This window comes from Tamandua tetradactyla, chromosome 1 (assembly GCF_023851605.1).
Source record: "Tamandua tetradactyla isolate mTamTet1 chromosome 1, mTamTet1.pri, whole genome shotgun sequence".
NCBI classification, from domain to species: Eukaryota; Metazoa; Chordata; class Mammalia; order Pilosa; family Myrmecophagidae; genus Tamandua; species Tamandua tetradactyla.
The window spans coordinates 52157146-52172063 of NC_135327.1; the positions used below are offsets into that span (position 1 = coordinate 52157146).

A 14918-nucleotide genomic window follows, 5' to 3' on the forward strand; every position below is an offset into this window, starting at 1 on the left:
TGGCTAATAAGAATGACTACATCTTCTTTATTAGTTACAGCTTTAGTCTTGGTTTCTGCATTGATTCATGAAGGTACCCAATCACAGAATTACCTCTGCTTCCTGATAGCGCCCAATCTGGAACAAACCTCTGCTTCTCTGCACTCTCCCCAAATCACCTAATACAAGACCAAATCCCATAAATCTTTTCTAACATGCTCAAATTGAGACACCACACAGTTCCCAATGATGTGCATTCTCCCTTGTTGCACAAGCCAATAAACCCAACTTTGAATACAGGTATGTTCAAATGTGCCAAAAGTTGGTATGTAATATTCAATATTCCATCATATCATCACAGAATGAAATATCATAAAAGTAAATAATAGTAGTTAGTACAATAATGCTGCTGCTACTGCTGCTGCTAATGATGGTGTTAATAAAAAAGCAAACAGGTGAGCCTACATGTCACAATATTGGTGACTCTCCCAAATAATGGAGGAATGAAAAAAAGCAAGACTAAAAATAATGCATACTACAGGATGAAACCATTTAAATCAAGTTAAAAAAAAAACTAGTAAAAACTAAATTTTTAGGGATGCACGCAGAACTAGCAGTACAGATCTAAAGAAGTATTGTCACTATAAAGTTAGGATGGCTTTCATATCTGGGGCTGGGGAGCATCTGATAGAAATGGATATATGAAGGTGTTTCTGGGGTGCCCATATATCTATTTCTTGAATTAGGTGGGAATTACATGGATATACATTTTATATACATTATTTAAACTGTCCAAATAAGTTGTGCGCACCCTTTATTATGCAAATGCATATTATATTTCACAAAAATAAAATGCAAGAAAAGAATAAGGATGCTAAACATGAGAAGCCAAATATAATGATATTTCATATCATAAGACAGTTTCATTAGAATTTGGTGTTCACGAACCAATTCACCTGGTGCCAGTTACTCATGGATAAGCTGCTGAATGTCGGCTTCTGAGACTACAAAGATGCTTTGTAGCCCATGGACCTAATTGTAACCACTGGGACTTTCTATCTTCAGAGGCTTTACCCTAAGGAGCTAGGTTTCCCTAACTGTCTCGCTTCGCAGCATTCATTCACCATACCTTAAAAGATATTTCTGTTGTCATGGTGAACCCATGGGTAATGACAGGTTCCTCTTCTGCTGTTCGTCCCTTCCAGCAGTCCAGCTCCACACAGCGACAACCAGACAGGAGCACTTGGCGATACATCTCAACAGAAGAATTTCCAGCTAGCTGACCAGCTGTAAAACAGCAACAAAGCAAACTCCAGAATCCCATGAAGCAAGGAAGACCAAGTATCTTCATAAAAAGGCTCTTGAACAATGAGAACGCAAAGAGATTAAGAGCCAGGGTCGTAGTTCTCAGTCTTTCTTCTGCCACAAGATGGCAGAAGGAAATGACACAATCTAAAATGTGATCATGGCTCGGACGATGAGAGAATAGAGGCAAGGAGGGATTGTAGCATGAATAACCACTCATGTTTACCAACTGCTTACTATCTGCCATGCATAGTTCCTAGGACTTGGCAAATATTACTCCATTTAATCTGCACAATATTCTTCTGGCATAACTACTTAAAAAAAAAAAAAATCCCCATTTTCAGATGGTGAAAATGGCACAGAGCCATTCAATTATCCAAGTTTCCCAAGCTAGTAAGTGGTAGATCTAGGATTAGAACTCAAAAATTCAGTTTTTAAAAAAATTCCGACTGCCTCCTTACAAGGGAATATTGCTGAAAGACTCTCCAGGCCATTCTATTATACAAGTCAACTCCTCTGTCCACATTTGCCCAAGATGCAAATACTTAGAAAAGCTGAAGTTATAAATGCTTAGAAAATCTAACCATTCTCTTTAAGAGTGCTCTTTTTTTTTTTTTTTTTTTTAGGAATAAACTTAAATTTAAGAAAAGTGAAAAGCATATACTCCGAAAGCTACAAAACGTTCTTGAAGGAAATTAAAATAGACTCAAATATGTGGGAAGACATCCAATGTTCATGGTTTGGAAGAGTTAACATTGGTAAGATGGCAGTACCCTGCACACTGATCCATGGATTCCCTGTCTTTCAAAATTCCAGTCAGCTTCTTTGCAGAAATTGACAAAGCTGATCCTAAAGTTCATATGCAAGGGGCTCTGAAGAGTCAATACAACCTTGAGAAAGAAGAACAAAGTTGGAGGACTCACATTTCTAGATTTCAAAACTCTCTACCATGCTACAGTAATCATGACCCCGTGGTTTCGGCATAAAGATAGATGTATAGATCAATGAAATAGAATTGAGGGTCCAGTGATAAGTCCTAGTATTTATGGTCATTTGATTTCTGAGAAGGGTGCCAAGACAAAAACGATTATTTCAACAAATGTTGGTGGGACAACTAGATAATCACATGGAAAGAATGAAGTTGGACCCCTATCACACACCGTATACAGAGAATTAGGTCAAAATGATCTAACTCCTAAAGGTAAGAGTTAAAATTTATAAAACAGAAGAAAACAGAGGGGTAAATCTACATGACCTGGATTAAGCAGTGGCTTCTTAGATATGACACTAAAAGCATAAGCAATGACAAAAAAAAACATAGATAAATTACACTCCATAAAAATTAACAACTTTGTGAACGGAACTGAGATACCCTAGTGTGGCAAAGAGAATTGTATTAATCAAGGCACCCAAGAGGTCTAAGGGCAGGAATACACAGGATGGGGGAGCTAAACTATTCCTCTCTCACTCGGGAAGTCAAAGGAAGACACCAAAATCTTGATAAACTACTTTAAAAGATTCATAACAAGTAGCTATCAATATAAATTGTTTATCATACAAAGTGAAGCTTCTGATTTTCCACTTAAAATTGTCCCCGATTTATACTCTATAAATCTCCACCTTTTTTTTAATAGCCAGTTAAAAGATGACATGTTGATGAAAAACTGTCAAAATGACTTTGAAATGGACATTCTGCCCTGTGAAGACACACAGGAAAAGTAAACAGGATTAAGGGGCTTAATCTCATTTTCATATACACCTCACAACACCCTACTATCAGCATAGCAAAAGGATGACATTCTTGAGTTCTATAGAATATAGTAAATGCACTGAAGGCTGATTAAGTAGGTTTGCATGATGACTTCTCTATTAGAAAAACAGGGCATTTTAAACTCACAAATGTGTCTGCAAAAGCAGAATTGGTGACAAAATAATCTAGAAATTGATGCTGGATAATCAATTTACCGTTTGTAATTGCCTCAAGATCTGCTGTCATGACAAAGATTTACCCAAAGGCTTCTGCTGCATAAAGAGCAAGGGAAATGTGGGAGCCATGGAGGAAAAGAAAGCCATTTATATAAATTATTCCTGAACTTAAGCAAGGACTAGCTTAGATGATGGAAATGAAGAATTCAAATAATTATTAAAAATGCTTGTCCCACAGAAAATTGCATCAATACTAAAGAGTAGAGCAGATTTTTCTGTGTACTGTCTAGGAGATTAAGTTATTTATTGGTTGTATCCAATACCATCACATATTGTGGAATTTATGAGTCTATTTCATCAATACTTTGTTGAGTGTTACCAACTCCATATTTTATGAATCTGTCACAGATTCGTAGAATGGATGCGGTTTAATGGTGGAGTAAAGTAGTTAAATATTAAATCCACACCAGAGTGTTCTATCATAAAAGATTCACACAGTGCCTAGAAACATTTTACTGGATTTACTTGCAAAAGATTTCTTGTCATTCAAAGAACAAATAGCAAGAATTTGATGGACCTTGAGTATTGAAGAGTTCATGGTTTGAAAGGCCTGGTGAGGCCATGGACTTGAGTTTCCCAGATGCAAAGGAATCAGGAAAAAAACTAAAGAAAGGGACGATGTGTTTGGATGCTTCTTGCCCACCACTTAAACCCAGTAGCAATCCTCCAAGATAAACCTGTTGCTCATTTTTAAAAGGAATCATTTTTATTAGAAATGCCAGTATCCTGAAGAAAGCATATTTAGAAAAACAATAACATGTAAACATAATTGTCCTGTTCCTTGGAATGAATATTAGGTTTTCTGTATGTCTTCTTTCATTTAGAGAGTTTTTTTCAAACACATATATTAATATTCTCCATCATTCTCCCCTTCTTTGCCTAAAGCTTCAAAGCTGGTTTATTATTCTTCTCTACAATCTTAATGCCTCATTATTACATCCCATTACCCACTTGATTTCCATTCGATTAGATCCAATAAATACAGCTTCTGGGGCCAGGGCATTGCTGGGAGTTGGGATTAATGTTATGTCATGAGTCACTCATCCCTTAATATTTCTGAAATCAGCATCTGACATCATCTCTGTCTGCCTGTAAAATACCCTTCTAGAGTATATTTCAAGTTGATGTTTGAACTTTAGAGTTAAAGATCTATTTCCTGTTACTTCATAATACTGTCTTAAGTCACAGTTTTGCAATTTTTCACTTTACTGCATTCATTGTGGGTGGCCGGTACTTTTACTTGAGCTTTATCTCCACATCCAAGGCATCCATGGATGGAAGAGACCAGAAAATTGAAAAGACCAATCCCTCTATTGACACAGGCTTCTGAGGAATTTCTCATCTGACAAAAGTTGATAACTAATTGCCTATATTAATATTTATCATTATTTATTGCCTTTTATTCAAACTCCTGGGCAAGAAGCTTCCAGAATATGATACATTTGTTAGCTCAGTGACCTTTATAGACTGTATCCTTCAATAAATGGAGATGGGGACCATTTCTCCTTGCTTTCAGCAATGTCACAGCCAACCAAGTTTTATCATAACACAGCTACACTTGAGGGCACTGTTGAAAATACAGGAGATGTGTTCTTCTACATGGCTCTCTCTAGAGAGAGACCCCTCTCTTCTGCAGTTTGTGCTGCTGCCCCAATAAGAACACGAAGCTCTCCTGAACAAAGATGCAACCATCACAAGATGGAGTAGGTGAGGAAGTGTCTGCAGAGGAGTCCAATGGCATTCCCAACTGTAAGAATGTGCCTTACTAAGAGTCTGACATTCCTGAACATTCTTTGTGGGAGGCAGAGTACTGGTTGCTGGGGATGAAATGAGATGAGTCATATTTCCTTCTCTTACCACCTGGACAGGGAAGCGAGAGAAGATTGTCACATGTCAGGGACTTTACATTCTCATCCCAGGCTTACACTGCCTACAGACAAGAATACAGCTACGCCTTTCTTTCTTTCTCTCTCTCTCTCCCTCCCCCCCCCGCCCCCACTTCTTTCTTTTTCTTTTTCTCATTCTCCTCGCAAAGAGACTGTTCTATTTAGGTTCTCATATGCTCCAGGGTCTCTCCTCAGCCCTGGGGTGAATTTTGATTCTTCCCAACCAGTCACAGTCAATCCATGGCCTGTACCAGGGGTCCCTGTGGCCACCACTGTGGTATAACTCTGCCCTTTATCTAATAGGGCATAAAGGAACGCCCACCCCGGGCGTGCTGGGGAGGGATTTTTTTTTTTTTAACATGATCAGGCGCTGGGCATTGATGAACCGGGGTCTCCAGCATGGCAGGCAAGAACTCTGCCTGTTGAGCCACCGTGGTCTGTCCCCCTGGGGAGGGCTCTTTAAAGAACATTTTCTTCTCTCTTAAAAAAGGTCACAAGAGAGGAACTTTCTTTGTAACACATCTGGATCTTGTTTCATGAGGAGGTGACATTTAGTGGGCACAGTCATCCTGAATTCATGAGGGAACAAAAAGATGGAAAGCACCTGGGTGTCTGATGACCTCATTAAATTTGTGATTTAACAAACCCTTAACCTCTCTGTCTCTGGACTTCATGCCACACGAGCTAATAAGTTCCCTAATATTAAAGTCATTAAGTAACAGCATTCTATTACTTATAGCCAAAAGTAGCCCAGCTGTTTTGACATATAAGCATTTTACAAATGAAGAAACTGAGGCTCAGCAGAGTTAAATGTGCAATTTACTTAAAGGCACATTTAAACCTGGTCTATTTATTTCCTAAGCTCACCTTCTTTTCATCCTATCTTCCAACTTTCATAGGTTTGGGGGTGCGTTAAACCAAAAATAAATCATCAAAGGATGTGCATGCTAAGAGCTAAAAGAGTGGGAGAGACATCAAAGAAGGAAGTGACACACTAAAGACTGGGTTGGTGGTAAATGGCAAACAAGGATACAAGCGTGCCTTGAATAATTGTTAGAACTCCTCTGCAGCCAAGAACATACACATGAACAGAGAAGTTGAATAAGTTGATAAATTCAATCAGATAATTTAATTCATTCAGATCACTGGAGATAACTGAGCCTTCAAATCTAATTTTTGTTTTCTAAGCTGAATAAGGATGTTAATTATCCAGAGAATTACCACTTTGCCTCTCTTGCCTTTGTAGATGGAGCCATTATCTCCCAAATGGTTTGGAATATGGGAAGATGTATGAAAAGCTGAAAATGTATAGGTTGAAATGATGACATACTGTTCTGTTCTGAAAAGATTTTGTCTTGAGTCACAAGGGTGGATCCCTCAAGGGAAATCAATAATTTAAAACATAATCATTACTTGATGTACCGCCAAGACTATCCAAACCCAAAGAAAATGGCCATTGTAATTAAAAATCAACTCATTCCATGCATATAGTTCTCTCAATGATCCTAGTTATTTTTCATACTGGGCATCTTAATATTCAACAAAGGGGCACTAATGAGTACAGAAATAGTCTTAATAATAATGCATTGCTAAATTGATTTGTCATCTGACTGTACATTTAATTTTTATAGTCCCTTTAAGTGCTCAAAAGAAAATACTCAAAATATCAAATTCTCCTTTTTAGGATTTAGACTGGCATTCATATAAATTACTGATTCTTAAAATGTCCCAAGAAAACCAGTAGGGTGATAAGGATGACCTGAGGTGGATTTCTGATTACCTAATGACTCTAACTCTCTGAGCCTTTGTCTGTAATATTCAAAATGTACTGTAGTAGGTGTTTCACTTTTCTTGTGTCTGTCACTTCCTAAATTGATTGGAATAGGAAATCATTTTGAAAATACGTGAATTTTAATAGTGCTAGAAATTGAATAATTGGAGATAGAATAGGTCATTCAATAAGAAATCATGCACATGGTGGTGATATGAAACCATTGTACAGAATTTTGGAGATCGAGTTATTTAAGTTCATCTATCATCAAAAAATAGAGTGAACCCTTCCCTTGCCTAGTAGCTGAAAGTTCCAACTTCTGAGAACCGTAATCCATTAGTATGCTAATGTCCTTGACTTTCAGCCAAAGGGACACAACGGAGCCAAGTTTTCCACCATGTCTGTGTACCGAGTCACACACAGGGAAAGTGACCCTAAGAAGAAATTAATTTGACTGAAAATCTCTAGTGAAATACAATTAAAGAAAAAAAAAAAAAACGAAAGAAGCTACGAAGAAAAATTTGAACTGTGTTTTGTAATTTTATTGTTTATATTAATACTGAACAATTTTCTTACAAGTATTACTGTGTTGTCAGTAAAGTGAATAAATAATTATATATAATATGTTAGGTATCAAGATTGATAAAGGAAGCACAGCTCCAGAATCAAGAATTTAAGTTGCAACAGAGGATGGGAAATATCAATGTGAATTCTAAGCAAAAACAGAAATATTTATCTTTTCTCTCCATGTTCACTAAATGACTCAGAAACAATGTTTTGGAGTGCAAGATCTAATTGCAGTTACTCACAATAGTTCCCCACCCCCCCACCCCCAACTAAAAGGCACCAGGGCTCACTGGAGAAAAGTCTGCTTCCATGTCTAGGGCAAAAAGGAACAAAGTGAGCCTGGAAGATATTGATGTGACAGAAAGGACATTTTCAAAGATTAATGGGTCATATCAAGAAGAAAGATTCAGAAGCCGAAACAAAAACAGCTCCACTGGCCAAAGCTGAGACACTTTGAGCATTAAAAGGAAAAGAGTGGCTGTTGTTGAAAGAACACATAGAAAATTTGGAAACCATAAATCCATAATGCTATGCAGAAAGAAAAGTTAATAAATCCAAAGGCAGGTAAAAAGAATAGAATGAATATCTAGCCAGTGTTATCATTCAGTCGTGTTGGTATTACTGACTCATTTATTATTTATATGACACTAATGAATGTAAACACATCAGTTGGAATGCATTTCGGACTCAAAAGAATTACTCATAGAATTATTTCATATTGGTGACCTCTAGGTAGATAAAACCACAAAGAATATGCAAAATTCAACTGGACATACATTAAATTATTTTTAAGGTCTTATGATTCCAAAAATATAATAAATGGAAAATATCATCCTGTGCTAAGGTTTTTAAGTTTATGTACCTAGGATCCCTTCAAGTTTAACAATCTCCGTTCTTAACCCGAGGATCTCCGGGCCTCCTCGAACTTGGATGATGAAAAAAAGGTCACATCTTTAATTTTACTAACTCAATGTGATAGACATCATTTCTGCAAATCATGTCAGCTGAAATCACAGATATATTCATATCATATTCCAATGGTGTAAATATCACACAAATAATTTTAATGTGTTAATAAAAATATTTTATTGTAAATTTTTTTAATAGTTGATAAAATATTTCAGTGGACTTTACTTCTTCTTTAATCCTGTGTATATATTTTATGCATCCAATAACGAGAAGGCCCCATAGGTTTCACCAGATTGCCAAAGAGGTCAATGGCAGTAAATAAGATTAAGCACCCTGAGAAGGAAAAAATCACATCCATATATCATGGACTTATCAACTTGGGTGGTGGCTGCAAAATTTTAGTGGTAAGCTAAGAATTGGATCCAAGGAAGTGAACTAAGTAGATACTAGTCTTGAAGTTATGGAAGCTACAGTGGTTTTAAAACAGGGCTGTATGGTCTTAGGCACTCTTCCCATGGAGAACCATGGTCTTTGCCCCTCCTTTTGAATCTTGGTAGACTTATGACTGCTTTGTCCAATAAAGAACAGAAAGAAGTGACACTACATGATTTCCAAAGCTAAGTCCAAACATGAAACTTCTTCCTTTGCTGGGACACTTATTCTTGTAACCCTGAGCTGTCAAGTAAGACGTGCATTTTCCCTGGGGCTTCTATGCTCTGAAGCTTCTTGGTAGGCCATCAGGTTGACAGTCCTGAGCCCAGCTGTCAAGTTATCCAGCCCAGGTGCAAGACATGTTGGTGAACAAGTCTCCAGATGATTCCAGCCTCTAAACTGAGTCACTTCCAGCCACTCAAGATTTCCTAGCTAAGCCCGAAGATACCATGGAGCCAAGATAAGCCATCGCCTCTGTGGCCTCTCTCAATTCCCGACCCACAGAATACGGATCATAAGGAAACAGTGGTGGGGTTTAGCATGGGTCAAACAATTATCTAGGCAGTTTGGAAACACATAGTCTTTCTTAATAGATAATGTCAGTTGAAACAAAACAGGCTTCCTATTATCACAATGAACACATAAGCCACAGTTAGGTTGAGTATAGAACTCAGACTATACGATTCTGAGTAGATGGGCTCAGAATCATCATGAATCAGCACATTCCTGCTGTCTGGAGGCCACATTGCTATCTCTGTTTAAGACTCATTTCTATCCTAAGCAGTTTTTTATCTAAATGTGGGCGGCTGGGCTAGGGCTGGACTCGATGCTAAAACAACAAGCATTTGAGTTAGGAGGGAATGGATCTCCTTAAGGAATCAGATGGTTGAACCCAGTGAAATTCTCTTGCCCCCTCCTCCATGGTACCCGGTGCCCTGGAGCTTCCCCATCGTTATGCACATATAATTGCTGGTCTCTGTTGCAGCACAACCACGAGTCTGTGAATGACAAGCCAGGAACACATCCAAACAACCCCAAGGCATGGAGAACCTCGACAATTCACAGATACCACCTAGAACCACAGATTTTGATTTTAAGGTCTGTCTAATCTACATGCATTTGAAGGACAAGCTGTGTAAGTAGGTGGATTGGAGCCCCACAGCCTTAAAGAAAAAAAAAAAACAAAACATTTTTTTTTTTTTTCACCAGCAGGATTTTGTACAAAATCTTTTCAAGGCTGGTGATTATAGGTCTGCCATACATAAAGTCTTCCAGAAGAAATGTATTTTGATTACAAAAAATGTTCACCTTCTTAAAATCTGTATTTATTAAAAGTCTTAATTCTAAACTATGTTGATAGAATCATGAGCTATAGAAAAACACAGATGGTGATGATCCATTTAGGATTAAATTAGCAAACATATTGTTTTCCTCTTTTATCATACTGTTTACAATGAAGTATAGGTTAAGTCGTTTATGGATCAATCTGTTTATGTCTAGAGCCCTTTTCCATCTTGAGCATATAGCAATTTTCTTAGAGCAGATGTTATCAAGGGTTTCAGAGCTTTCCTGTAGATGAACACATTTCTACAAGAACTATGAGGTTTTAAGGGTTTGAAGTCAGTTGAAGAATCAGTTCAATTACCCTAAATTTCCTTGGTCTGAAAATATCAGGCATGGATCCATTTTAGAAGACATCTCAGAGATATGCTGTGAAGAAAGGCTGCTGGGTCTCACACATAAGGGCATGACCGCTTATGGGTGGAGAGCTGATGGAATGACAGCTCCAGAGTTCTCCAAGACATTTCACAGGAAATGACAGCAAATGCACTTTCACTTTTGAACAGCAAAAAATACAGGTTGGTGAAATTTAGCAAGAATGGCTAAGGTAAGAGAGAACTATAAATCCATACCTGTGAGGTAGGTGTTGTGTGAGGAATTAATGAAATAGTGAGAAAGGGGCTGAGACATGTCTTCATTCAAATCCAGTTTCTCAGGTGAAACAACTCCATTTTCTTCTCCACTCAGATAGCGCATAAATCCATCTACTGATATCTGTCCTGGAGGAAGTAAAGAGCGAACAATAACGTGAAGGCATTCATTGTACAAGTTGCTTCAAGTTTTTTCCAGAAAATTCTGTGAGCATCCAAGATAGAAGGCAACAGACACAATTGCATCTTAGTATAGCTAAACACAATTATGTTTATGCCATTTCAGCACAATTATCTTTCAGTGCCACCGCTAATATTATACCATTTCAACACAAGTATCTTCCAATGCCACTGCTAATAAAGAGAAATGCAGTTACATGAGTTCCACCAACTTTCAGAAGCGTTAGCTAAACATTAACCTCCTGTTTTTAAACATAAAAATGGTTATCACCTTTTGCACATGGAAACCAACATGTTATCAGTGCTTCTCTTCGGGAGTTACAATTAAAGGTGATTTCCCAAATTTTCTATTAGGAATATGTTACTTTTATAATCAAAAGAGTTATTCAAAGTGGCTTTATTAGTTAAAATGGGGTGACTGTATTTTCAAATAATCAAAATTTTTCTCTGAAACAGAAAATGAGGATGCCCACGAATGGGTGTCTTCTTGGAATAGAAAATTGAATCCCCAAATAAAAGGAGGTCTTTAAAATTCATATTTAGAATGACGACTTCAAACAGAAGAAATGTTATTCACACCGTTTGGTTTGCTCAGATACTGTTTAGAATTTCCCTCTTTTGTTGTAGTCTTTCTGCAGTGACCAATGCAAAATACTGAGATAATTCTTGGCCTTTATCATCATGATCTTCATAGAAGACAAAGAGAGATGCGTCCTAATCAGGCTGGCTCATCACCACAGCTTGTTTCCTAAAAATGACCAATCAAAGCCTCAAAACCACATTTGTGGCTAGTGAAGTACTTGCCCACAAATGTTCAGATGGCAGCGTCTTTTTTCTTGCTGATACAGTTTTACATTAATATGAAAGGATTATATCTCCTTGAAAAAATATAGAAGAGGAGATAAGCTGAGAGGAAAAAACAATCTTCTTATGAACATACCTAACTCTTCTTTCAGAGGCAACTCTATTAAAATATTGGGTTATCTACTCTCAGAAAAATATTCATAGGTATGTGTCCATAGAATAATTATCTTATGGAAATGGAATTTTATATATATATATATGATTTTTATATATGATGTTTATATATATGATATAGAAAACATTCTTTCCTTCTTTTTTATATTAACTGAACAATATAATATGAACGCTATGTGAAAATAACTGACGTGTAAATAAATATTTAACTAAAACATGCCTTTCAATGACTAAATAGCATTTCATTATCATTGGACATTCAATTTGTTTCTAAATTCTTACTAGTATAGATGGCATTGCATTGAATACTGTGGTAGTTAAATCTTTGAACAAATCTTTTATTATTTCATTAGGATGTACACCCAGAAGTAGGATTGCTGGTTCACAGACTATGGATCTTTTTTAGACTTTTAATACAGGCCACCACTATGTTTTCTGTTAAAGTTCTAACAATTTATTTGTTCACCAGTGATGTATGACAGTATTTGTTTTCTTTTCCTTAACCACGACTACTATCAAACTGATAAGTAAAAGCATGGACACTTAACAATTCTAATTTTTATTGATTTGAGTATTATTTATTTTTGAGTGATAAGAGATGTGTCATCTATAGATGGCAAAGCCAGTCCTGACTATTTGCCACTGTACAATCTTTTCACATTAATGCATTCCTCAAAATAACTGAGGACTACTTTTCTCAAATTCTGGAAACATTATAGCTAAATCACCACAAACATTTTTCAGAAAAAAAGAAAGAGAATGGCGTTTTTTAATTTGCTCTTTTGATGAGGAGATCTGAGTTTTATAAAGAGAAGAATCTTCCTGTGCTGATGTGAACCTTTCTGTGTACCCCAGAAAAGCCATGTTCTTTTAATCCAATCTTGTAGGGGTAGAGCTATTGCTGGGTGGGACCTTTTGATTAGGTTGTTTCCATGGAGATGTGACCCTGCCCATTTGAGATTGGTCTTAATCCTTTCCTGGAGTCCTTTACGAGAGGAATCCAAGAGAAGCTAAGAGAGAAAGAAAATGCCCACAGAGACATTTTTGGAGAGAAGGTCCAGCAGGCATTGCGATGTGCCTTCCTATGTGACAGAGGGACCCCAGATATCAGCAGCCTTTCCTCTGAGAAGGTATCCTTTTGTTGGTGCCTTAACTTGGACATTTTCACTGCCTTAGAATTGTACATTTGTAACATAATAAATTCCCTTTGTAAAAGTCAATTCATTTCTGGCATATTGTATTCCAGCAGCCTTAGCAAACTGAAACACTTCCTAACCAAGGTATTAAATAGGAACAATTATTTTCACTATGGGCTTTAAAAATGTCAATCCCAACATATACATTTATCATTTCAACAATGATGCTTAAAACACGCTAAGAATTTCTCTTGTGTTAAAAATGAGAAACATGGGGTGCATGGGTGGTTCAGTGGTAGAATGCTCACCTTCCACGCGGGAGACCCGGGTTCGATTACCAGACCATTGCACCCCCCCAAAAAAAATTAAAAGAGATAAATATGACAAGAAGGTGCTCATATTTAATGTTTGTGTGGGACCAATTTTTAAAAGACACCTCAGTATTTTTTTCCAAATAACTATCATCTAACAAAAGGTGATCACTTGAATCATGCTGTCAGTGAGACCTGCCTTTGAAGCTTTCCTTTTGAAATTCTTTACGGTGGAATGAATATATCCTTTCAGTCTGGTTTCAATTTCTGGAAACAAACCAAATTCAATGCCCCTTAGGGCCAAAGCAATTTCCATAGGTAGGTTTAAAAAATATTTTGGAGTATAAAACTCAATTAGAGGTAAAATTTTATTAAAAAAAAATCTAATTTCCTTGTAATCTTATTTTCTTTTTTCTGTGCCAAGTCTATCGGCTCAGGAACTTCTCAAATTAGTCTCCATTCCTCCCTTTCTCCTGTCCTTTCTTGTTCTCTCTCTCCTTACCTTCTATTCATTTAAGAAAAGTTACTGATTATGATAATTAAGGTATCCATTTTTGGTGGTTCTAAATATATGGTTTGTTTTCTTAGATAAAAAAGAAATCTAAAGAAAGTTTTATTGAAAACCTGCTAAGGACACAGAAAAATAAAGCACAGCCTTTGTCACAAAGAGATAACAATTTAATAGAAAACAAGGCCATTCACAACTTAAAAATCAGAGTGTGAGCTCCTCTGAAGCAGGATACACAGAGCTCGTCTCTGTCATCTCTCTGATCTAACACCCACCTGTCATGATGTTAGGTGGGTGTTAGATCAACACTTCTTTTTGATGATTATAGTGAATCAAAATTGAAAATACACTGATGTGAAAATGAAAGATCACCAAGGATAACATAATTTTGTTTGGTTCTTGTTTTTTGATTGGGTCCAATCATATTAAATTGCCAATATTTGATGGTTTGTAACCTACGTAAATAGCAATGGCACATAATTCAATGAATAATTCAAGATAGTCCTTAGAAGATAGGTAATAAATTAACTTGCCTTCAGGAGCAAGGAAAAGGAAGTCATGTGATTTTTGGATGAATGTGGATACCAGGGAGTTGATGGCTGTGTGGAAAACTGGAAATTGTATGCTCCTTCTAAATGTATGCACATAAAAACAATAAAATATTGAGTGGCCAATTAAAAAAAAGGTTTATTAGAGAAATTGTATGTATATGGAACACTCATGCATAAAATACAGGATTCCACATACCACTGTATTATTAACATCTTCAGTGGGTGTGATGCATTTGTTACAAGTGATGAAAGCACATTTTTATAATTGTACCATTAACCACAGACCATGGCTAATCACACCAAATTTGACCCTGAGGTTGTCCTGCAGGCATAAATATACTTTGGCCTGATCAGCAATGTTTAAGAGCAATTAAAAGAAAATATTATGCCAATAGGGCAGGGATGACAAATGAATTTTAATGGTAGCAACAACTCCCATTTCTTGTTAGTACTTCTTGAGTACATGTATTGAGAGAGAAACTGAACCA

The 14918-nt window shown here is 36.7% G+C and overlaps 1 protein-coding gene across 3 annotated transcripts in view; it reads right to left on the reverse strand.

Moving 5' to 3' along the window:
• The window catches only part of PLCB1 (phospholipase C beta 1), a 706046-nt gene that overhangs the window by 180725 nt on the left and 510403 nt on the right, over nucleotides 1–14918 (reverse strand). For all 3 annotated transcript variants that reach the window (XM_077115679.1, XM_077115662.1, XM_077115670.1), the window contains exons 10-11: nucleotides 10749–10895; nucleotides 1109–1266 (exon numbers count right to left, since the gene is read on the reverse strand). In XM_077115679.1, coding sequence (XP_076971794.1) covers nucleotides 1109–1266; nucleotides 10749–10895 — 305 coding nt within the window. The remainder of the gene's footprint in view (nucleotides 1–1108; nucleotides 1267–10748; nucleotides 10896–14918) is intronic.